The sequence below is a fragment of the Peromyscus leucopus genome, chromosome 5 (genome assembly GCF_004664715.2).
Source record: "Peromyscus leucopus breed LL Stock chromosome 5, UCI_PerLeu_2.1, whole genome shotgun sequence".
NCBI lineage: Eukaryota > Metazoa > Chordata > Mammalia > Rodentia > Cricetidae > Peromyscus > Peromyscus leucopus.
Window position 1 is genome coordinate 56,987,820 of NC_051067.1, and position 26,201 is coordinate 57,014,020.

Here is a 26,201-nt window from a genome sequence, read left to right on the forward strand (position 1 = left end):
CATGACTTTAATCACAGCACCCGGGGGGGGGGGGGGGGGGAAGGCAGGTGGATCTCTATGAGTTCAAGGCCAGCCTGATCTACATAGCAAGTTTCAGGCCAGCCATAGTCAGATGGTGAGACCCTGTCTCAAAAAGTCTTCTAACAGCCCTTTACAATGGAAATGGCTATCTGTGGGAATACATGCCACAAGGCCTTCATATTACCTATTATTTTTATTGTCTGCATGGCTCTTTACAAATCTTGTTACAACATATATATATGCATATATAGAGACATATATACATATACTATATATATATTCTAAAGATTTTCCAACATAAACTTTTTAAAAGATTTCATTTTTAATTATGTCTCTGTCTGTCTCTGTCTCTGTCTGTGTGTGTGTGTGTGTGTGTGTGTGTGTGTGTGTGTGTGTGTATGTGTGAATACTTGAGGAGGCCGGAAGAGGGTGTCGGATCCCCTGGAGCTGAAGTAATAGGTCACTGTGAGCTGCCTGATGTGGAGGCTGGGAACTGAACTCTGGTCCTGAACTATCTCTCTAGTTCCCAACATAAACATTTTAAAAAGAGTTGGGTCCTAATATTGGAGACAATTATTCCAAGAAACACTGCTAGAAGGAGGGATACAAAGACTGAACCTTCCCCACTCTGATCTGTAAAGCCCCTGAGTGATATACCTGGGTGCAGGCAGACCTTGGAAAGTACAGACTGCTGCCCCAGAAAAACTGTCCAAGTGGCAAGATGCCAGCAGAATGGTCATCCTAGGCCACAAGGTCAGGTGCTTAGAACCTGATGCTTCTGTGGCATGCACCCAGATATAGGAAAATCAACATCAGTGTCCTGAGTCCCCAGTATTCCCTGTGCACCTTGAACTGTCTGTCTTGAGTGCCTTAGAGGGAGGTCAGTGACAAGAAGAAACCTGGAGAACTGAGCCCAGCCTAGAATGACAGCATTAGTTCCAGAAGACTAGCAAGGGTTACATCCACAACTGTGATGTCAGACACTGGCCACCTGGTGCTTCAGAGATCTTCTCCAGGGTGCAGAAGACATCAAAAAGGACAGCCAAAAAGAACATGGAGGAGCGCCAATCTATCTACAGCAACAGTAGTGTTTCAGAGAAATAGACAGAACTCTTTAGGGCCCAAGGCTAGGCACAGCAAGGTGATAGCCAGGCAAGTCACAAGCCTTTCCCGCCACCTGCTTGCAGCTCAATTGTAGGAAAGGTAGTCGATGAGCCGTGGAGGGATGTTTAACTTGGCGACTTTCTCTAGCCCTCGAACGCCAGTGGCCTTCCTCAAGCTCACTCTGCAGAGCTGGGAGAGGGTAAGAGGTGTCTCTGAAAAGAAAGATCAAGGAAATTCATCAGGATAATTTCTAGAAGAAGCACATCCTGCGGTCTAATGAGTGCTAAGGCAGAACCAAAAGAGCCTCCCTTTCCCCCTAGAATTAGAATGGATCCTGTGTCATCTCTGGAAGGTCAGATAGCCAGGGACCCGAGGAATGAAGCCAGGGAATAAGGTTCTGGTGGTATCCACAGGGATCCATTTGTGGGGTTGGGTCTTTCAAGACAGGGATCTCTTGTTTTGTTGGAGGGATTGTTGGTTTGTCTTGCTACTTACTGTTTGGCAAAGAGACTTATCAGCAAACAACTAATTTGTGGCTAAGAGGCTCACTTGTCACAAATGAGGCTGAGTAAGGGGTTTATGCCAGGGAAGGAGCTAGCAGCCTGTTCATGCTACTACAGGCTTCCTTCCTCTGTGGGGTCACATGCCACAGGAATACAGCAAGAGCTGGTGCTTCAGGACAAAACAGTCCTTAGAGACAGAAGTACATCCTAGTGACCAAGCACAGGAGCTCAGGACTTGATTCAAAGAGGTCAGCACAAATTCAAGGAGAACTAGCAAACGGGGGGCCCAAGATGAATGATGGTGATTCCTGGCAGCCTGAGTATATTGGCTGGGTTTGTGTCAACTTGACACAAGCCAGAGTCATCAGAGAGAAAGGAGCCTCAGTTGAGGAAATGCCTTCATGAGATCCAGCTATAAGGCCATTTCCTCAATTACTGGGCAGTGAGGGAGGGCTCAGTACATGGTGGGTGGTGCCATCCCTGGACTGGTGGCCTTGGCTTCTATAAGAAAGCAGGTTGAGCCAGCCCAGGGAAGCAAGCCAGTGAGCAGCTCCCCTCCATGGCCTCTGCATCAGCTCTTGACTCCAGGATCCTGCCCTGTTTGAGTTTCTCTCCTGACTTCTTTGGATGATGAAAAGCAATATAGAAGTATAAGCCAAATAAACCTTTTGCTCCCCAACTTTTTGGTCTTTTTGGTCCTGGTATTCCGTCACAGCAATGGAAACCCTAACTAAGACACTGGGATATGGGAATATTTGCACAACAGAGCCTGGCTCACTTTCATAGTATTCAAAGCACTTGGCTGGGGCGCTGCTGCTCCACGTGTAGTCCGAGGGCTTCTTCCCCCGGTTGTCCCGGGCGTAGATGTTGCCTCCAAACTCTATGAGCATCTCGATGAGGTCAACATTCTTTACCTTGGCCGCATGATGAAGGGCAGTCTCATGAAGTTTTGCTGCGTTCACATTGGCCCCTGGGGAGCCAGAGCAGAGAATGTCTGTCACCAAAGGGAGAATGTGGAACCAAGAGGAAGACCAACCTACACATCACCCTTTGGCAGAACACAAAACAACCCCGCCCAGACAACAAAATCAAGACAGACTCTACTGTATCTTCTCAAAATCCAATAGTAATAATTATTTTTCCTTATGAAAGTGAGGGCAGCAATAATAAAAAATATATATACACCCCCCAAAAAAGCAAAATAAAAGACTTTTTATGGGCCAAATGTCTGTTCTAAGGTGCCCTATAGTATATAGTATGTCCTCATAAGTCCCTAGATTTCTAGAGGCTCATCCTGAGTCACCCAAATGCTGCAGCCTATACTTGGACACAGACACACCAACAGACACAGCTGCTCTACAATGGGCACCATGAACTCAAAAAGTAACAGGTTGGATGAAAGAATGAATATTCCTTAAATATATTCTTTTATACACTTGGAGAGATAGAGAGGAAACAGATAATGTGCTTGAAGGTTAGCTGTGAACTCAGGTGGGGCATACAGAAAGATTCAAAGATTTAGTAAGAAAATACAGCATTTTAAAATACATTAAAAAATAAAGACTTAGGCTCACAAGATGGCTCAGCACAAGCCTGGAAAATGAACTCAATCCCCAGAACCCACAAAAAGCGAGAAGGAAAGAACCAACTCTACAAAGCTGTTCTCTGATCACACGAATGTGCTATGGCATACATACCTGAACTCATGCACACAATCACAATAAATAAAAATTTAAGGTAAATGTTTAAAAGTTAAAATTTTTTATTACAAATGGTCTCTGTGAAATGTCCTCCTTAACACATAGCAATCACAGGTTCTATATAATGGATTTTAGAAGGCCTCAGAATTTGTTTAGAAGATGTTAACTTCTTTGAAGTCTCCTCCTGAACCAGTAAAGAATTAATAGCTAACAATTAATTGGAAAAGATTAAATTATTTTAAAGAAACCAAGCAAATATCTTAGCATCAATAAATTCCCCAAATTAGCCGGGCGGTGGTGGCACACACCTGTAATCCCAGCACTCGGGAGGCAGAGGCAGGCGGATCTCTGCGAGTTCGAGGCCAGCCTGATCTACAGAGGTAGTCCAGGACAGGCTCCAAAGCAACAGAGAAACCCTGTCTCGAAAAACCAAAAAAAAAAAAAAAAAATTCCCCAAATTACAGTTTCAAACCACGGTGGTAAAACCACGGCTATGCCAGCAACATGCCACTGTTTTAGTGAGCATTTTCTGAGCTATTTCTGCTACTCGAAACATTGTTGGAAAAGTCCAGCTTTCTGGGCTTTAAAATGTGTTTACTCCTCTGGAATTATGAGCTGTACTCATTACAATGAGCACGGTGTGATCCTCAAACACTCTCCACTCCTCCTGGGATGGAGAAAGCTCAGGTCAGGAGGGACTGTCTGCTGACTCCCTGAAGGAGAAGGTTTGAATCAAACACAGGAATTACAAAATGGTATGAAAAGGAAGGCAAGGAAAACTTGCCCTGCAATCCGATCACGCTCTTACCTCAGACTGTTTTCTTTTAATACTTGCTTATAGGAGTAAATAATTTTTAGACTGTTGCTATCATCATGCAAAAATAAATTTTAATGCTAGATACACAATTTGTAATGAAAACTACATTGTAAAGATCACAGAATCTAAAATCCAAGTGGCTTTCTCATATTGATTCTTACAATATTCTTGCCAACCAGGAAGGAATGTGATTATCTCAATTTTAACAATGGAGAAAAAGACACAAGGAAGCAAAACACCCTCAAGGTCGGAGAGAAAGAGGAAGCAGGAAAGAGCTGGAACATACACCCCTCCTTCCTTGCTGTTTGCTACCTTGGCTCTTGAGATAAGGCCTTGGACCATGAGTGACTCTTTCAAAGTGGCCTTCCCAAAGTCAACAATAAAGTTTTTCCATAATGTGTGCTTGGCATCATTTGATTGGTTAGAAAGGAAGGAGCAGGCCTGGAGAGACAGCTCAGCGGCTAAGAGCACTGGCTGCTCTTCCAGAGGACCCAGGTTCAGTTCCCAGATCCCCAGCACCCACATGGCAACTCACAACTGTTTGTAACTCCAGTTCCAGGGGGTCTGACACCCTGACACCGTTGAACATAAAATAAAAAGTTAAATTAAAGAACAAAAACACGGAAAGAAAGGAAGGAGGGTAAAGGAAGGAAGCCGACTGGAAACATCAGACCAAGTGTGTACACAGGAATATGCATGGGTTCAAGTTAGGGCTCAATGAAAGCAGAATGTGAGATATGACCAACACAGGGAAATTTTCATTAGAAGGCTGGAGCAGGAACAGAAGGAGAGGGAGGGAAGAATGTCAGAAGGGAGTGACTTTGAGGCACAGTGGCCAAGTGGTGGGAGGTGGTTAAGCACCTTCTAGGCATTAACTGTCAATTTCATGCTTCAGAAAAAGGGGTCAAAGCTAGCTCATTACCAAAATCCTAACTTCAAAACAAAATAGAATTAATGTGATTTAGAGGAAAAGAGAAACCAGTGAAATGAGGCTCACCCCAACACACCCTAGCACACAGCTGAGAACAGCCACAATCCTGGGACCTCAGCACGAATGACTCAATACACAGTCACATGGGCTCTGCCAAGGAGATGGAAGTGCAAATAATCCTTAACTATCCAGTCTGGACGCTTCCAGAAGAGTTAAATATTTACTGTTAGTGATCAGATGAAAAATTACGTAACTGTAATAACTGGACTCTGATCCTCACCAGTTCTCTTCCTCTGGAAACAGAATCTAGTTCCTTAACTCAGCCTCTCTACAAAAAGAAAAGGAGCAACTGCCTCTGTTCACCTGCACAGTCCAGCAAGACCACTCCATATATAGCTCAGCACCTCCAGCAGAGCCAGGACCTCTGATGTCACTGCAGAAGCAGCTACTGTATGTTTTCTGGAGATGTAGAATGGGGCTCTTCTTGGGATCTCCAACAGGCCTATGACAGGCCTCCGCAGTATAAAATCTCATTGCTTATGTAAGAGTCCATGTGTGAGTAACTAGGACTATGTTTTCTCACTCTGCTTCTACAGAGGTTGGAAATTCTTTACAATGAGAAAGTAGTTCAAAGGGAAAAAATTTAAAAGACAATCCTGTGAAGGGAGCCCATGAAAAATTAAAGTGGCTTCTGGTCTACCTCTTCCTGACTCCTTCTGTCTTCAGTTCCTGTTTGGATCGGGCTCAGGACCCTCTTTTCTGCTTTTCTGGTACATTCTGCACAGACTGCATCTTTTCTTAATGCTTAATTGCCTCCATGGAGAAAGGAGATGCCCCCGGCCTGAAATTCTACTCATCCTCAATTTCCTGGATATATAGAAATTTCCCTTTAAAAACTATTGGGAATTGGGGTGTGGTGAGTGGACAGACCTACCCTCAGCTCCAGGATGGGCTCTGATTGGTACAATCCCTTTCCTTCTACCATAGTAATTGGTTCAAGTCACCCAATCAAAATTTGACAAATCTGGACTAGAGGGTTCGGGTTTGAACACAAGGCCTCATTTAAGTCATTGGAGCATTGGGGGAGGTACGCTAATGACCCAGAGAGGGAGACGCTTCACTGTTCTCACAACTGCCTGTAACTCCAGTTCCAGGGATTTGATTCCTTCTTCTGGCCTCTGGAGGCACTCACATACATGTGTCTCTCCCTCCTTCTTTCTCTCTCTCTCTCTCTCTCTCTCTCTCTCTCTCTCTCTCTCTCTCTCTCTCACACACACACACACACACACACACACACACACACACACACACAGCTTGTATCAGCTGCATCCATTTATCCACTACCATAGCAAATAGCTAACACTAAGAAAAGCAGATTTCAAATTCAAAGGCATAGTGACACTCTTGAACCATGAGATCAAAATGACTATACTTCTGCTACACTTCTCACATTTTGTCACATGAACCAAAAACGACCTTCATTGTTCACCCAGTTGTAATTGGCTTCTTCATTCCAACAGCCATCTAGGTGCGGTTGGATTCTGTATTCGTGGAGTCAACCAGCCAAAGATTTAAGTATTCAGAAAAACAAAAAGACTTCATCTATCCCAAACATGTGTAGACCTTCTGTTCACTTTGGGAATCTCTCTGCAGGGAACTTTTTCAAACACCCACCACAAGCCAGATTATACGTGCTCCATTCTCCTATGTGCCGCCAACCCCACTTCCCATTATACCTCTGACTCAGATTCAGACAGAAAACCTCATCAGGCAGACATTCTGGACAGCTGCCTGTGTTCACTAAAAATAACCATTCACGGGCCTGAGGGGATAGCTCATCAAGCAGGAGTACTTGTTGTGCAAACAAGGGGACCTGAGTTCAAATCTTTAGGCCCCCATATAAAAAGCACGGCTCTGTGGCCTGTAACCATGTTCTGGGAGGGGTAGAGAGAGGAGGATCACTGAGGCTTGCTGGCTGCCAGCCTATCTTGAAATTCAGTGAGACCCTGTCTAAAGGGAGTAAGGCAGAGCAGAGAGTGGTAGAGCAGGACATCTGATATTCCCCTCTGGTGCACATTCAACACACACACACACACACACACACACACACACACACACACACACACACACACAAATAATAAAGTAGTCACATGCATTTACTAAGTGTTGACTGTATACCAGACATTGCAGAAACATTATTGAGAATATTCCCAACACCTGGAAAAATAGGTTTTCTTTTTCTAGTTCTATAGATACAGAGGCTAAGGCACAAGGTCTCTCCGAGGAGTAGGAGAACCAATTTCAAACCCTTTCCTGTCTGCTTCCACTACCCAGACCTCTGGTAGCAAAGCGCAGGTAAGTCATCCACTCAGGTGAATACTAGTTTGGGTAAACAGCAGCATACCTGCATTGAGTAACACTTTGACACAGTCCAAATGCTCTCGTGCACAGGCAACATGTAGAGGGGTCCCGAAATGGCAATCGTGAGCTTCTAGATTGGCCCCAACGTCAATAAGAAGCCTCACACATTCAGAACTCCCTTAAAAGAAATGGAGAAAGATGGAAATGTTCATGAATACGTATACTGGAGATGGTAACCAGAACAAACAGCAGCTGAAAAGGTGGTCCTGCAAGGAACAGAGGGTAAGCAGCCTATATTTCTGTGGAGGCCCACAAAGGTTTCCTAGTGAGATCTGAGCTTGCTTTACCCAGCAGAGCTGCATTAGAGGATTGCTTGACCATGTCCATGGTTTCTAGGTGACTGGGATGATCTGCACTTAGCTGTGCTGTGGAAGGTCTTTTGCCCCACCCCTTGGCATTCCTATAAATAGCCCTTTAGAAGAGACAGGAGGGGGCACGTGGATAAGGATCTAGGCCCTCCTGAGGCTATCCTGTGTTTCTGTTTCTCTCCCCTCTATCCTTCTGTTTATATATCTCTTATCCCTCTCCTCAAGAGTACCCTGGGGTAAAATGTGGGAACCAGTCTCCCAGCTGGTCCCCCACGTATGTCAGCATACAAAGTGGTTGGTAACTCTGCATGGCCCTAGAAGAATACAAAGACATCTTTCCCCTCAGGAGTTCACTTGGTAGTAAAAGGAATGGGTCACAGCCGCTTCCCTGCTGAGTACAGAAAACGTGGAAACCACTTGGACACAGGGATCAAAGACTATCCTGATCCTCATCTCCAAGTTCCTGGGGAACATCCAGGCTATAGAAAACACACATAGCTGCTGGCATCCCGCCAATCTCCTTTCTCTGGCACCTCTTTGGGCCTCTTCCTGTTTCTCCTGTCTTCAGAGCCAGTTTGGATGGGGGGGGGGACGTTTCTCTCCTTTCCAAGAAGATTCTGCCACAGACTCCATCTTCTCTTTCTTTCTTTCTTTTTTTTTTTTGTTTTTGTTTTTGTTTTTGTTTTTTTGTTTTTGTTTTTGAGACAGGGTTTTTCTGTGTAGCCTTGGCTGTCCTGGAGCTCACTCTGTAGACCCTGCCTCTGCCTCCTGAGTGCCAGGATTAAAGGCATGTGCCACCACCGTCAGGCATCCATCTTCCCATATCACTTAATTACCTTCTTGTTGCTGATAGCTACCCAGTAACCATCCCCATTCCTAAAACCTACACCTACTGCTAGCCACGCTCATCTTAACATCACAACCAGCATAGTCAGTCCCTTTCCCAGAGGTCCCTGCTCCGAGATAAATTCTTTGCAGTCAGTGCCATTGTCCCCAGCTTAGCCTGTGTCACTTCTTATCTCATTTTTGCACCTTTCCCTCAGATCAAATCCTACTTGCTATTGGGTGGGCAAGGAGTTAGATGTGAGGTAACCACGTACATCTTAGCAGCTGTGTCTCCTGATGGTCAAGTATCCCATGTGGAGAGGCATCATCGAAGCTTCAGTTAGGTTGTTCCCAGTGTATCAGTAATGAAGGCACCAAGGCCTTTCCCCACACATGCACGTTAATGAAGGGTCCACATCCCCAAGCCTGACATCATTAATACCGCTGGCATTGAGGTTTTTGACATACACCTCTCCTTTTGTGGGGTTTGTTTTCTTAGAGTATCAGAAGAAATACCTACTCTAAAGTGGAAAGTCTGGTCCACTATAATGTAGGAGGAGAATATGCTACCTACCTTACAAATGTTCATAAAAACTTCTTTATGACCCACAACTCAGAATTCTGTGGGCTGCTCACACCTTGCGATAGCCCATTCCAATCTTTCCATGGAGTGTTTGTTTTGCTTAGCTTTGATAAATATACTTCTGCTTAAACTATGTTTCTTGACTGAATTCTTTTCTTCAAGAAGACAAGAACCGAGAGATCCTACTGATCCCTCCCCGCATCCGTACAGGCCACCAGCCTCCTTTGTGCTCTAAGTGCTTCGCCCCGGGCCATTTCAATGGTCCCTGACACGTAGACTCACCACTCATGCAGGCCTCGTGGAGGGGGGATGCTGTGTACAAAGGCGGGTTGACCTTCGCCCCATAGGACAGCAAGAGCTTCACACACTCGATGCTGCCTGAGGCACAGGCATCGCAAAGGGGGGTGCTGCCATCAATGTTGCGGGCATCCACCTCAAACAACAGAAGAAACCAACATCAAAGGGTGAAGTGAATGAATGTGATGACGCTTGTAATCTTCATACAGATTCATCTTTGCAAAGGTGATGTCTTAAAATGACCAGTTTGCCGCTATGCTCCAAGCCAGGCAAGGGAGTTCAAAGCGAAAGACGCGTGGACTGGAGGCAGGAATGCGTAGGAGTCTCTTAAGTCTAGAAGTCCCTCACTGAAGGTTTGGCCCTCCCTCCCAGGGCAGGATAAACCCAGCCTCACCCTCACTACCACCCCAGGCAAATAATAAACATAGGGCAGAAAGGAGAAGCTGAGGTCGCAAGCTGGAGAAACGGGTATCAAGATGGGTTTTAACTCAAGCTTTGGCTACAAAAAAAATAAAAGTGCTCCATACTGCTTAGCATGCCTCATCTTGTGTGACAAATCACAGGCCAAGAAGAAGGCAGCTCCCTGGGCAGGGAAAACACACTTAGAATTTATCTAAGTTTGGCTTCTACGTGGTTACACACTGAAAACTGTGAAGCTTGGTCAATTCCAAGCTTTGGGGATGAGTAAACGGTGTGTTGCCTTCGCTCTGCTCTCATCTGGTGAGCTCCGAGACCAGAGCCTGATATTCTTTATAAGCACCAGCACAGGGGACGGTACAGATCCTGACAGCTCCGCTAAGCAGGCAGACAGCCTGCAGAATGGAAACCACCGGCAGCTAAAACTAACTGTGCTGTGAACTACGCATGTGGCAAAGGCATCCAGGTCAGAAGTTTGTTCTTTTACTTTCGTTCCCTGGCCCCGAGCCAGTTGTTTTACCAGCACCTCACTTGGGTAACTTGGAATCCAGAACTCTGTTGGTTAAACCTACGCAGCAACTGTTCAGCCCAAGCCCAACTGCTCCCAGAGAGTCTGTGCCTGGTCCATGGCTGCCCTGCTCTTCCCTGACCATCTCAGAGCAGAGTGATGCTAAACCACTTTGAAAAAAACTGCCCCATCCATAAACACTTCCCTGCTCTGGTCCACAGCAACCATCCCACCTCCTCCCATGGCTTTCAGCAACCTAGAGCACCCTGTCTATCCATGTTTGCATGAGCTTAGAGTCTTTTCTTCTCTCTAGTGCTCTCCTGAGCCTGGCCCATCCACTCCCACAGCTGCAACTAGGTAGCTGTCAGTCCCATGTGGTCACCCACCTGGGCACCAGCTGCCAGCAGCAGCTGCACACACTGGGCCTGGCCCTGCAGACTGGCCGCATGAAGGGGTGTGATGGAGTCCACGGTGACCTGATTAACACATGCCCCACTCTCAATCAGCTGCTGAAGCTGTAGGCTCTCGCCCCGCTGAGCTGCCTCATGCACAGGGGTGCGCTCCACCCAGAAACCTGCAGAGGAAACAGAATGCTTACTAAGACCCTCCTACTTCCATCAGAACAAACGAATACACATGAGGCTCCAGGGCCCATTGGCAGCCAAGACACCATATGTGACCATGCAATTAGTCCCAGTGCTCCTATTAAAATCTATAAGCAGGGCTGGAGAGATGGCTCAGCAATTAAGAGCACATACTACTCTTCCAGAGGACCCAGGTTCAATTCCCATCACCCACATGGCAGCTCAAACCTGTCTGTAACTCTAGTTCCCAGGGATCCAACATCCTCACACAGATATATGTATGCAGGCAAAACATGAATGCACATAAAAAATAATAATAAATTAAAAAAAGAAAGTTCCATAAGCAATCCCAACTAACTAGGGTGCAGAGTTCAAAGTCCTTGCCAGGGCATGTAAGGATGTTTGTGCTATGGATCTGGCTGACACTATGATCCCATTTCCCACCCCTCGTCCTATATAGACACAGCTATAGCTTACTACTGTGCCTAACAGTTCCACACATGTACCTCTGTATACTGTACCTTACCAAGAGGGATGTGCCTCATTAAGTAGCAATATACAGTTTGAGGAAATAGTGAGAAGTAGCTAGTTAACAATTTAAAGTCAATGTGAGAGAGGAAAACCCCAAAGCAAGAGAAGTTGCATGCAACTTTAAAAAGAAGAGGACCACAAGGGAAGCCTTAGGTTTGTATTGGGGTGGTGAGAGGGAGAAGAGGAGGAGGAGGAGGAAGAGGGGAGGGGAAGGAAGAGAAGGGAGAGGGGAGGGGAGAAGATGGGAGGGGAGGGGAGGGGAGGGGAAAGACCACCAGGACCAGAACAGGCCCTGAGGTGGAGCCATGGCATCACGTGCAGGGTCCTACCCTTCATTCATGGCATATCTACAAGGGATCAGCACACTCCGCTTCCGTGCACAAAGATGTGTAAGACGCCACAGGCAGCTCCTAGTTAGGGGTAAGGTGAATGCAGAAACAATTCCAAACACCACAATAATGACGATGGGAGAGTGCTTCCAGAGATAGGAATTCAGAAGCCAAATCTCCCAGACACCCAGGCAAGAGCTTGGAAGCATCACAGAGGAAGACAAGCTGTGACTGCACAGGTCAAGCTTTGCTTGTTCATCTCTGTGTTCCCAGCACCCAGTATGCATGTTGCTTGTGTTCACCTGTATGATGGAAGGTTGGATGAATGGATGGAATGGCCTCAGTGAATTTTCATTGTATAAAATACACAATTTGAAAAGGACAATCTAACTTTATTTCTTTATATGACCTGTCTTTAGATGAAATGCAATTGCTGGTAACCACATTTTCCAGTAAACAAATACCAACTGCAATAGTCTTAGCAGCAACATGAAGGACAGAAATCAGGAGCAGCAAATGTGACAGTCAAAAGTAGAAGCGGAGGAAGCCGAGGAGGAGCAGGAGGAGGAGGAAAGGGGAGAGATTCCAGTCCATCAAAGGGTACAATCAACAGAGGTAAAAAACAATGCACAGAATGAAAGGAAATAGTTACAAATTATGTATCTGATAAGAGATTAATATCAAGAATATATAAAGGACTTCTACAATTCAACAACATCAAAAAGTTCAAGTTTAAAATGGGCAAAGAGTTTTAACAGACATTTATCTGAAGAAGACATACAAATGGCCAATAAACATATGAAAAGATTGTCAACATCACTAATCATAAAGAAATGCAAACCCAAATCACAATGAGATGCTACTTCTTACTTATATGTTGTATAGCAGTTTTTTTCTGAGATAAAACATTCAATCCTAGCCGGGTGTTGATGGTGCATGCCTTTAATCCCAACACTTGGGAGGCAGAGGCAGGTGGATCTTTGTGAGTTCAAGGCCAGCCTGGTCTCCAAAGTGAGTTCCAGGAAAGGCACAAAGCTGCACAGAGAAACCCTGTCTTGAAAAACCATAAAAAACAAAAAACAAAAAAAATTCAATCCTAGAGGGAAGCTCATTGAGACTCTTGATATTCTGGATATTCTAAGTTAAAGTAAAACATTCCATTCTGCAAGAAATCTTCTTAAAACCCAGAAAGCAAACAACTCAATAGCATCAGGAAGTTCCTGAAACTGACCAGATTCACAAGGTCTCTCAGTATCCGGACATACATAAATAGTAAGAACTGATAACAGACACTCTCAAACAAGGCAAGCCTAGAAGAGGCTCAGACCAACTGAACTGCCTGAAAAGGACACTCTCCAGTGTGGAGCCACAGTTGTGCAGTGAACTCCAGGTTTCCAGCTTTCGTGCACCATCATCCATGCTGCATTTGGTAATGCAGCTGTCTTTGAGTTACCTCTGATCCTGTAAGTAACCCCTCATCTATACTCTTATAAGTAAACCCAACAAACTCACCCATACTCTTGCAATTCAATACAACAAAGATAGAAATAATACAAGTGTTTATCAAGAGATGAGTGGATAAGCAAAATGTGGTATACACACATAACTTTACATAAGAAGAAAATATAGCCGGGCGGTGGTGTCACACACCTTTAATCCTAGCACTCAGGAGGCAGAGGCAGGCAGATCTCTGTGAGTTCAAGGCCAGCCTGGTCTACAAAGTGAGTTTCAGGAAAGGCACAAAATTACACAGAGAAACCCTGTCTTGAAAAAAACCAAAAAAAGAAAAAGAAAGAAAGAAAAAGAAAATATGAACACATGCTATATGAATAACCTTGAAAACACTATGTTAAGTGAAATAAGTCAGTCACAAAAGGTCATATGCCATCTGATTCCATTCACACGAAGTACCTCAAGGAAACACAACTGTAGGGAGAGAAAGCACCACAATGGAACTGAGGAAGGCGGAGAGTTATTTTCTAATAGGTGTATGGAGTCAGTTTTGCATGATAAAAAAAAGTGCTGTGGGTGAAAGACGGTGATTGTTGTGCCTAATATGCAATGTACTTAATGCCACTGAAATCTAGATCTGAAAAGATTAAGACGGTAACTTTTTGTTATATGCTCTTTACCACAATCCAAATGTTTAGAAGGGAGCTGAAGAGCTGGATCAACTATTAAGAACACTGGCTGCTCTTTCAGGAGGCCCAAGCTCAATTCCTAGCACCTCCATGGTGGTTCATAACCGTAACTCCAGCCCATGGATGGGAGCCACCCACATTCCTTTGGGACTTAGTTGTACCTCTCTGGAAAGGCTTTCACAGAAATACCCAGAGGTGTATCTTCCAGGTTATTCCAAGTCCAATTAAGCCAACAAGAAATATTAGCCCTAATCTTATCAAAAGCAATCTACAGATTCAATGCAATCCCCATCAAAATCCCAACATAATTCTTCACAGACTTGGAAAGAAAAACACTCAACTTCATATAGAAAAACAAAAGACCCAGGATAGCTAAAAGAATCCTATACGATAAAGCAACCTTTGGAGGCATCACCATCCCTGACCTCAAACTCTACTATAGAGCTATAGTAATAAAAACAGCTTGGTACTGGTATAAAAACCGACATACAGACCAATGGAATCGAATTGAAGATCCTGACATTAATCCATGCACATATGAACACCTGGTTCTTGACAAAGGAGCCAAAACTATACAATGGAAAAAAGAAAGTATCTTCAACAAATGGTGCTGGCATAACTGGATGTCAAAAAGATGTAAAAGATTACAAATAGATCCATATCTGTCACCATGCACAAAACTCAAGTCCAAGTGGATCAAAGACCTGAACATAAATCCAGTTACACTAAACTTAATAGAAAAGAAAGTAGGAAGCGCTCTTGAATGTATTGGCACCGGAGACCATTTCCTAAATAAAACACCAACAGCACAGACCCTGAGCACAACAACTAATAAATGGGACCTCTCGAAATTGAGAAGCTTTTGCAGGGCAAAAGACACAGTCAATAAGACAAAAAGACAGCCAACAGAATGGGAAAAGATCTTCACCAACCCCACATCTGACAGAGGATTGATCTCCACAGTATATAAAGAACTCAAGAAACTAGACATCAAAATACTGAACAGTCCAATTAAAAAAATGGGCTAAAGAGCTAAACAGAGAATTCACAAAACAAGAATCACAAATGGCTGAAAGACATTTAAAGAAATGCTCAACATCCTTAATCATCAGAGAAATGCAAATCAAAACGACTCTGAGATACCACCTTACACCTGTCAGAATGGCTACGATCAAAAACACCAATGACAGTCAATGTTGGAGAGGATGTGGAGCAAAGGGAACACTCCTCCACTGTTGGTGGGAATGTAAACTTGTACAACCACTGTGGAAATCAGTATGGCGGTTTCTCAGAAAATTAGGAATCGAACTACCTCAAGACCCAGCCATCCCACTCGGGCATATACCCAAGGAATGCTGATTCATACCATAACGATACATGCTCAGCTATGTTCATAGCAGCACTATTTGTAATAGCCAGAACCTGGAAACAACCTAGATGCCCGTCAACGGAAGAATGGATGAAAAAAATGTGGTACATATACACAATGCAGTACTACTCAGCAGAGAAAAACAATGAAAACATGAAATTTGCAGGCAAATGGATGTAACTAGAAAAAATCATCCTGAGGTAACCCAAACCCAGAAAGACAGTCATGGTATGTACTCACTCATAAGTGGATTCTAGATATAAAATAAAGAAAAATCAGACCACAACCCATAGAACCATGGAGGCTATATATATATAGCATGGAGGTCCCTAGGACGACTGTGGCTTATAATAAATTTTGGTTTTACTCAATTATTGAAAAAAAATAGCCAAACGAATGGAAACACATGAACTATGAACCAAAGACTGAGGAGCCCCCAGCTGGATCAGGCCCTCTGAATAGGTGAGACAGTTGATTGGCTTGATATGTTTGGGAGGCAACTAGGCAGTGGGACCCAGTCCTGTGCTCATTGCATGAGTTGGCTGTTTGAAACCTGGAGTTGATGCAGGGACGCTTGGCTCAGTCTGGGAGGAGGGAACTGGACCTGCCTGGACTGAGTCTACCAGGTTGATCATAGTCCTTGGGGGGAGGCTTTGCCCTGGAGGAGGTGGGAATGGGGGATGGGCTGGGGGGTAAGGGGAGGGTATGGGAGGGGGGAGAACAGGGGAACCCATGGCTGATATGTAGAACTGAATGGTATTGTAAAATAAAATAAAATAAAATAAAAGGAAAAAAAAAAAAGAAAGAAATATTAACCCTTATAGAAACAAAAGGCCAGAGAAGAACCTGAGGATGGAAAGAGCTGCTACTAGCTCACTGACATCAGCAAAAGACAGCTTTATAGCAGGCAGGGGCACTAGTCGTGGAGGGTACATCTGACACTCCTGACCACTGGAGAGCTCCTCTGGGGTTACAAATTAGGGAGGACTAAGGCATTCTCTTCATAAAAACCAGCAGCAAGCACCAGGAAGGACGACAAAAAAAGTAAGGGAAAGGACAGCTTGTGGGTGAGAACCTTAAATCTATTCCTGAAGATTGAGGGCAGGAAACACAATCAACTGGGAAACTGGCTGGTCAGGCTTCACGACAGGATGGTCCAACTCAGTGCTAAGACCCCAGTTCTGATAAAGAGCCTCATTCCTGAATCTCAGCATTGTATCCTGAGGGTGGTGTTGCGATGGATATCTGAGACCATGCACTGTTTCGGGAAGCTCCCTCTAGGACTGGAGCCCCATCTTCAATCCTTGCTATATAATTGGTCTCCCATTACCAGCTTGCTCCCCTCTCCCTTCCTCCTCATGTAGCCAAATAATAAGTTGGTCATTTGGGACCTGATCACAGCCTTTCAATGACTTCTGTTTTCTTTTGGAAGCCAAGAAATTTTTACTTTTAAAATTTGAGCTGGCCAGGCGGTGGTGGAGGCACATGCCTTTGATCCGAGCACTCGGGAAGCAAAGGCAGGCAGATCTCTGTGAGTTCGAGGCCAGCCTGGTCTACAGAGCTAGTTCTAGGACAGCTAGGGATACACAGAGAAACCTTGTCTAAAAGAAAAAAAAAAAAGAGCTGCTCTTGTGTTCAAGGTATTTCTCAGCCATGTCTTTTTAAAAGTTTTAATTATGAATCTCCAAAATATTCTTTGCCAAAAAACCATAATGTGACATGCAATGTGACGCACTCAGTGTTTAAAAGAAAAAAAAGGAAAATAATCCCAATCTGTATTTTTTAAAAAGCATACAATGGGGTAAAAAAAAAAAAAAGTTTGCCTCCATAAAGGGACTAGGGAGTTGCAACTTGAAAAGACTAGGGAAAAGAAAGTCAAAGAGAAAGAGAAAGTGAAAGTGAAAACAGATTGCCTAAGTGGTGACAGAGCCAGGGAACCCAGACCTTCATCCTTTCCTTCCTGGCCACATCACTCACCCTGCTGTTAGCCACCTAAGATGTTAATACACAAGGGCACTCTCCCTTTGTCCCCAAGCCCCAGCTGCCCCAGAACACGCAGAGCAAGATGAGCCCGGGGCTTCATGGCACAGAGCCCTGCACTCTCACTCTGTCTTCTCTGGTTTTTATTTTTAGTAGGAGTCTGAGCTGGCCCTGAACTCACAATCCTACAGCCTGAGCAGCTGAGATTACAAGTGTGCACCTCAATGTCTGGCTTATCTTCTCCATTTCTGTTGAAGAACTTAGGAAAAGGTTTTCATTTGAAATCAGCAGCCTTAGTTTTCTCGTGAAGGACATAACTTTTCACAGGGCCACGTTATGGAGAGAAGATAAGGATGCATGCTGTTTTGCTCATTGAAAGTGGGTTTATTACTATTATTTCCTTTGAAACCCTTTTTTAGTCTCAGGGCTTATTTGTTTCTTGCTTGTTTGTCAACAGCTTCTTTTTGAATTCCTACTTTAGGATAAGTTTTCCATTCTAACCCTTCAAAGTATCACTCTAAGCCTTGGAAAACACCCCAAATTCTTGCTAAGACTGGTGGTCACAGAAAAAAGAATGAAACTATGGGGTTCCCAATGACACATGGAAGATCATTTCCGTCCCTTCTCTCCAAAGCCTCATTAAATTGAGAGAGGGGGAATCCATCTACATAAGCAAACAAAAACAATCTAAAAAGTGGTATGGATAAGTATTTTGGTTACAATACAGCAGGAATATAGAATTACAGGTCAGAATGTTACTCAGGTAAAATTCCTATGGTGGTCTCCACTTTTGCTGGACAGTGATACTGTTTTGATCTAACACATTCAGTTTTTTCATTTAGACCAGAAATACAAATATCTGCAAGACATATTTTTGGAGAAGCATATTAAAATTTTTAAATGACAATATCCAGGACAGTAGAGGTGCAAGCCAGCATGCCTTTAATCCCAGCATTTGGGAAGCAGAGGCAGGTGGATCTTTGTGTTCAAGGCCAGTCTGGTCTCTAGGGTGAGTTCCAGGACTGAGAAACCCTGTCTCGCAAAGAAAAAAAAAAAAATCCAAGAACCCCAACAAGTATGCACCCACTAACTGGGAATATGATTTTCTTCTCTACAAGCTATGCAGAAAACATACTTGGGAGTGATGTTTTTAAATATTTATTTATTTAGAAGCAAGGTCTTGCTATATAGCCTAGGTTGGCCTGGAACTCATGCCCCTAGTTCCTCTGCTTTCCAAGGGATAGGATTACAGGTGACTGCCACCATGCCTGGCTCTGATGCTATGCTATCCTCTACCTGAACAAAATAAAATGTATGCTTAACAGGCTTCCGTGGTTAGCCATCCATTGCATATTCACTTGAATCAAATACTGACTACGCTATCAGGGTCAAAGTCTTGGACCAGCCTAGGGTGCCAAGAAAAACAGATGTTCATTAAACGGTCTTTGATCATTCTGAAGGTGTTTGTTTTGCAAAAATCAATTAAAATATTTATCTGTTTTGTTATGACTGCAATTTCCTACTCAACTAAATTAACTTAAGTTGGTTTTTTTGTTTTGTTTTGTTTTTTGTTGTTGTTGTTGTTGTTTTTTTACCTTACTGTTTTTACTCCTGTAAAAATGCTGGGGCAGGGTGGACGTTTTGGTTTGTTTAGCTTTGTTGTTGTTTTGTTTTCTTTCCAAGCTTTCACGATACACTTTCATTTATCATATTATTACTTTGTAAGCAGGAAAAAAAATTTACTTCTCCAAAGAATGCTCCTTCGCCTTCGAATCCACTTCATTCTAAGGCTGCCCTAAAGGCATAGAACACTTCTTGAGCGACAGGCATGTCCCAGTGTTGGGCCCTGTCCTCATTCTGGAGCAGCTGGAGTATTGGTAGGATGCTGTGAGCCTGCACGCACACTGCACCAAGCGCCCGGAAGGTGGTGCAGCACCCGCAGTGGGCTCCTGCTGAGGCTGCCAACCAGTGTGCCCAGTGCACACACACTTCCCAGGTTCTGCCACTGAACTGGGCAACGACCCGCGTGATCCCCAAAGTGTGCGGTGATCGGGTGAACTGGCGGTTCTGAATCCCACACCTGGTACAACACAGGAATAACCAGGCCCGCAGTTCACAGGACTGGAATAAGATGACAGACATTAAACTCCGATCTGAGATGCTCAGGATCACCCGGACCCTGCTAGAATCTCTACATCCCACCCCCACCAACTCGGAGCGGGGAGTGCTGCCCATCTCCGGGATAAAGGCCATCTATGAGCTTACTCTGTCCCTAAGAGCTGATCTCCTGGTCCTGGCTCCAGCCCCTATGTGGTGCCCTTGGCTTCTGCGGCGCGAAGCACGTACCCACATCTCCCAGAAAGCAGCCGTCCCCGGCGCGCGGCTCCATGCGGCTTGCCGGCTGGGGGCCCCTGCCTACCGGCCTTGTGATTCCGGGCGCTGGGACCTGAGCCCGGACTTAAGCCAGGACCAAGCCAGGACCTGAGCCGGGACCTACCCCCGAGCGCAGGCCGCTGGGCGTGGCCTGACTGCTTCCGCAGCCACCTCTGGGAGTTGTAGTTTCTGTTAATTCGCAGCGCGCAACCCGTGCATCCCATTCCGCTGTCACCACCAAAGGTGTGCATACTTGCACATGCAGACTGGTGTTCAAAATGTGCGCCCGTGTTGACACGTTACACGTGTGAATACGTGTCCATTAACAAGTCCTGTGTTTAGACGAAAAGCCCGGATACCTGTGTCTGTCTGTAAAAGATGTGTCCGTATGTAAAATGTTTGGTTCCTAAAATGCGTACCCACTTGGAAAATGTGCCTAGCTGCCAAAACTGGCTTCCTATAGTTTACACTGATCCTGCTGAGCAAAGTATCCTGACATTGAAGCCTTTAAAAAGAGCCTTCCAGTGGAGCTAGTGATCAAAATGCCTGATTCTTTTCAAAATAAATAATAACTTTCAAATAGTTGAAGTTCATTGACGAAAAACGTTTCTTGGTGGACAGTTTTAATCTGGTGTCTCACTAACCATTTTAGCAGAAGGAAGCTGGAGTGCCATGAGCAGCCAGGCAGAAATGAGAAACTGGTCTTCCCCGGGGGTTCCAAGTCAACCAGTAAGTGAACTGTATTATGCTTCATTATGATTTTCTTTCCTTTTCTTTTTTCAGAAGACTTAATCTTATCAAAGTTAACTGCAACCTCTTGGAATATTCTCTCACTTTAACCTGTATTGAGCCTCAGTATAGAAATACATTCTGACTTGAACACAAAAATGTCAGAATTGTTGGAAACAGCACTAGAAGTCATCCTCTGAGGTAAGAACGCTTGGATGACCCTAAACTTTATATGCATGTTGGACCACAGGTGCTGCATTTATTTAGGAGGCCTTGGATGCTATCAGTTGAAGATCCAAACTCCTGGGGAAGCCTTGGAATAAAATTCCAAGCCTTTTAGTAATGTGTGTTTACTACATGCTTTTGGCCATTTGTCTATCAAATTTTGGCTCTTGTAGTTGTTTGTTTTATTCTCTGTATGATGTGTATGTGAGTGTACCTGTTCATATGTGAGTGGCGACATGTATGTGCCAGTCAGAGAATACCCCATCAGTCCTCTCCTTCCACTCTGTTTCAGACAGGGTCACCTGTTCACCCCTGCAAATGTCAGGCCTGTGAGCTTCCACAGAGCCTCCTGCCTCCTCCTCTTCCTCTCATCTAGGTACAGGAGTGCTGGGATTATGAATGACTGGCTACACCACTCAGCTTTTACTTGAGTTCTGAGGATCCAAACTCAGGTCCTCACAGATGGTGCAGCAAGCGCCATCTGTGAGGACCCCCTGAGCCATCTCCTCAGCCCTTTTGCATGTTTTCTGCATTTTTAAACAGATGTAATGGGCTTTGGGGGGGGGGTGTCTTTTTGCTTTGTTTTGGTTTTGTTTGGTTTGTTTTTTTAGTTTTTGGAGACAGGATTTCTCTGTGTAACAGCCTTAGCTGTCCTGGAACTCTCTTTGTAGACCAGGCTGGCCTCGAACTCACAGAGATCCACCTGGCTCTGCCTCCCGAGTGCTGGGAGTAAAGGCATGCACCACCACTGCCCGGCTTTTTTTTTTTTTTTTTTTTTTTTTTGGTTTTTCAAGACAGGGTTTCTCTGTGTAACAGCCCTGGCTGTCCTGGAACTCCCTTTTTGTAGACCAGGCTGGCCTCAAACTCACAGAGATCCGCCCACCTCTGCTTCCCTAGTGGTGGGATTAAAGGTGGGCAGCATCACACCTGGTGAAGAATTAATTCTTATATCTGACCAGTGGAAGGGAAAAATTAGTATAACCGCTTTGACAAAGCTGAGTCAGATTGGTTCCCAGAGTAGTTCCCAGGATGCCATTCTGGAAAAGCTTCAGGATCCAATTTCTCTTCCACTCCATAGCTTTAAGTCCTTCTTTTATCAGCACTGTGGCTTCTTGCTGTCAGAAAAGAAAAGAGTGACTTGAAAACTAGCATCTGATTGATCATTTATTCAACAAGTTCTTTCAGAAGGACCACTCAGAATGGGACAGTTCTCAAGTCTAATGTACTGGTAAATCCCCATTGGTCACCATTGACAGGAACATTTCTCAGAGGTAAAAGTAAGAAATGTGGTTTTAGCCAGGCACATGCCTTTAATTCCAGCACTCGGGAGGCAGAGGCAGAGGCAGACAGATCTCTGTGAGTTTGAGGCCAGCCTGGTCTACAGAACAAGTTCCAGGACAATCTCTAAAGCTACACAGAGAAACCCTGTCTCGAAAAAAGAAAAAAAGAAAGAAAGAAAGAAAAGAAAAAAGGAAGCAAGGAAGGAAGAAAAAATGTGGTTTTAAGAAGAAGTTGTATTTCATTCCACCTGCCAGGGAAGGAAGGTATTAGCAGGTTTTAGGCAAATGAGAATGTATTGTATCTTTTTAATGATCAAAGAATTACCTTATTGAACTTTTCCTCTGTAAAAACGGAAACACCTATCAGTCAGGCATTAATGTAAGATCATAAAGTCTTGAGCTGGGCATTGGTGGCTCATGCCTTTAATCTCAGCACTTGGAAGGCAGAGGCAGGTGGAGCTCTGTGAGTTCGAGGCCAGCCTGGTCTACAAATTGAGTTCCAGGAAAGGCGCAAAGCTACACAGAGAAACCCTGTCTCGAAAAAACAAAACAAAAAAAGAGAACTATTTATTTTAACTGGTCTACAAAGTGAATTCCAGGAAAGGTGCAAAGCTACACAGGGAAACCCTGTCTGGAAAAAACAAAACAAAAAAACAAACAAACAAACAAAAAAGATCATAAAGTCTCTGAAATCTGTAAAATGTTCAAAATTGTTCTAGGAAGTTCAGGGGCTTCTTTTTGCATTCAACAAATCAGGATAAAGAGTTATATAAGCCTAAAACACCCCCCTTTTTTTTTTTTTTTTTTTTTGGTTTTTCGAGACAGGGTTTCTCTGTGTAGCTTTGCGCCTTTCCTGGAACTCACTTGGTAGCCCAGGCTGGCCTCGAACTTACAGAGATCCGCCTGGCTCTGCCTCCCAAGTGCTGGGATTAAAGGCGTGCGCCACCACCACCCGGCGAAACACCCCTTTTTAAACTAATATAGAATCTTATCTTTCATTTGCCAGTCACACTTTTATGAAACCGCTGAAATCTTTTATGAAATCCATGTTTTGACTTTAGACTTCGGTGATGTAATAATCCTTGTTCTGGTTGCCTCTCCGCTTTGTTCATTTCCCACCTTCCCTCCCCCTCTCCATCCCTCCCTCCCGCCTTTCCTCCAGCCCCCCTTCCATCTTTCCTTTCTTAATTCCTTCTCTACCATAACTTTGTAATAAATTCAGAAATCAGAGAGAGTGAGTCAATTTCCTCCTTTCCTAATGTGTTTACAGCTGTATTAGAAGCGTTGCATTCACCTGAATTATAAGATCAGATTGCTTATTTCTGCTACCGGAAAAATCAGTTGGGATTTTGATGAAGAATGCATTTAACTTATAGGTCATTGGGGAGGCACTGTCTTCTTAACAGTGCTCAATGTTTTGGCTCAAAGCATGGAGTAACTGCCCATTTATTTGAGTTTCTTTCAAAATTGTTTTGGAGCTTTCAGTATTCATGTCTTTCAATTCTTTTGTGAAATCTATTTCTAAATATCTTATTGTTTTTTGTAGTATTGGAAATGCCTTTCTTAGATTTAATATTTTTCAGTATAAATGTAGGACACATGATTGATAATGGATTTTTTAAATATTGATCAATTCTACAACCTTGCTGAATTCATTCATTAATTCTAATTGTGGTTATGCACATGTGCATTCTGGAGATTTGGGATTTGGGACATATACAAACATGCTGTGGTCACCTTTTCTAATATAAACAATTTTTTTTTTATTCTCTTGCCCGATTCTCTTTGCTATAACTTCTAGTACAATATTGAAGAGAATTCTTGGGAACAGACAGATCTAGTCTTATTTTTGACCACAATGGGAAAGCAGTCAGTGCTTCACTATTAAGCATGATATTAGAATGGGTGCTTTATAGATATCTCTATTAAGGAAGCTCCCTAGCATTCCTAATTTACTTTTTTTTTTTTTTTTTTTTTTTTTTTGAGACAGGGTTTCTCTGTGTAGTTTTGGTGCTTGTCCTGGATCTCGCTCTGTAGACCAGGCTGGCCTCGAATTCACAAAGATCCATCTACCTCTACCTCCCCAGTGCTGGAATTAAAGGCGTGCACCACCACCGCCCAGCCTAATTTACTTTTTTTTTAAATCATGAAAGGATGTATTTTCTCAAACATATCCTTTTGAAATGGTATAATAACCATAGTTTTATACTTTTGTATAATGTTGACTGCCATTGGTATTAAAATGTCCTTGCACTTAGATGTGATTTATCATGTTATGCTGTTTAATCATTTTAATTTTCCATGTGATGCTGGCTTCAAGGTTTTTAGGAGTTTTTGCATCTTTATTTATAAGAAATGTGGTTTGTAATTTTCCTGTTATATTTTGCTAGTTTTGGAATCAAGGTAATAAACTCATGAGTGACTTTGGAAATTTTACCTCATCTAGTTTATAAAAAGGGTTTGCAAAGCACTGATGTCAGTCTTTAAACATTTTTTTAGAATTCACAGTGAAGCTCCCTGAATCTGGGATTTTTGTGTGTGCAAACTTTTAAATTACTGACTTAAACCTACTTGAGATAGGTTTATTCACATTTTCTATTACTTTTTAAATTTTTAATTACATTTATTTATCTGTGGTAAGCATGCGTATAGTCATCAGAGGACAACTTGCAAGAGTCAATTCTCACCTTCCACAATATGTGTCCTGAGGTATGAACTCAGACTGTTAGATTTAGAGGCAAGTGCCTTAGCTCACTGAGTCATCCTGCTAGCCTACATTTCTATTTCTTCTTGGGTCAGTTTTAGCAATCTGTTCCTGTTTCAAAATTTGTTTATCCAATTTACCTAATTTGTTGTCATGAGTTGTTCATAGTAGTTCCTTAGAATTTTTTTTTTTATTTCTGTGTCTTCATCACTGTTCTATTTCTGTGAAGAGACGCCATGACCAAGGCAACTCTTACAAGAGAAAGCATTTAATTGGGGGCTTGCTTACAGTTTCAGAGGTTTAAGTCTATTATCATCATGGCAGGGAGCATGGTAGCATGCAGGCAGTGCTAGAGCAGTAGCTGAGAGCTACTCCATGACCATTAGGGAGAGGGGAGTGGGGCTTGTTGACTCAAAACCCACTCCCAGTAACACACTTCCTCCTAAAAGGCCAAGCCCTGTAATCTTTCTAATTCTGTCAAAGAGTTCCACTCCCTGGTGATTAAGTATTCAAATATATGAACCTCTGGGGGCCATTATTATTTAAACCATCACATTCCATTCCCTGACCCCTATAGGCTTGCAGCCTTATCATAATGCAAAAATGCATTCAGTTCAACTTCAAAGTCACCACAGTCTATCACACTCTCAACACTGTGTAAAAGTCCAAAATTCAAAGTCTCTTCTGAAACTCATGTAACCCCCTATAAAATCAAAACCAAAAAAGCAGATTGTATACTTCCAACGTACAGTGGCACAGAAGATACATTACTATTCAAAACTGAAGGAAAGAAGAATAGTGAGGAAATACTAGACCAAAGCAAGTCTAAAACTCAGCAAGGCAAACTCCAAATTCTGCCTCTCCATGTCTGATGTCAAAGGGTGCTTCAGATCTCCAACTCCTTTCAGCTTTGTTGATTGCAACATATTTTTCTCTCCTGTGCCGGTTCCATACCCAGTCTGCAACTTTCCTTGACAGGTATCCCATGATTCTGGCATCTCCAAAATCTTGGGGTCTACAACATAATCCAGGATTCACCCTCACAGTTTTATACATATCCTATGTTGGCCTCCATGCAGACACCCCTGACCCAGCCTGACCTGGCCAGCTTTCCTTAGCTACAAAGGGAAACTCCACAATCCCTCTCTTGTATCCTTGACTATAAAGCTAGAACCACCTAAATGCTCCCACTATTCCAGTCTCTCCCTGAAACTGCCAAGTTCCACTGATTGATGGGGCTGGAACTTGGCCTCCTTCTTCAACTGCATTTGCAAGAGCTTTCTCTTTTTAATGGTTTCCTTTACTGCTTAAGCTTTTCTTTAATTACTTTCAGGAATTGGAAGCTTGGCTGGGTGGGGCTTTCCTCTGAGGCCAAAACTCCCTTTATTCCATTTAGAATCAAGCTTTTTTCTATTCTTTTCTTTTTTTGTTTGTTTGTTTTTGTTTTTTGAGACAAAGTTTCTCTATATAGCATTTGGAGCCTGTCCTGGAACTCACTCTGCTAACCAGGCTGGCCTTGAA

The 26,201-nt window shown here is 43.6% G+C and overlaps 1 protein-coding gene across 2 annotated transcripts; it reads right to left on the reverse strand.

Annotated features, from left to right (window-relative positions):
* Window positions 1-1,111: 1,111 nt before the first annotated feature.
* Asb13 (ankyrin repeat and SOCS box containing 13) lies at window positions 1,112-19,897 on the reverse strand. 2 transcript variants are annotated; one of them, XM_028891137.2, is made up of 6 exons: window positions 19,716-19,897; window positions 10,822-11,009; window positions 9,496-9,646; window positions 7,481-7,615; window positions 2,407-2,598; window positions 1,112-1,337 (listed from the first exon to the last, which is right to left on the reverse strand). In XM_028891137.2, exons 1-6 carry the CDS (start codon window positions 19,756-19,758, stop codon window positions 1,210-1,212), a joined length of 837 nt encoding a protein of 278 aa, XP_028746970.1. In that variant the 5' UTR covers window positions 19,759-19,897; the 3' UTR covers window positions 1,112-1,209. The 2 variants fall into 2 exon arrangements, with proteins under 2 accessions (XP_028746970.1, XP_028746980.1); XM_028891147.2 differs by having other exon boundaries at window positions 1,214-1,337; window positions 2,543-2,598.
* Window positions 19,898-26,201: the final 6,304 nt, after the last annotated feature.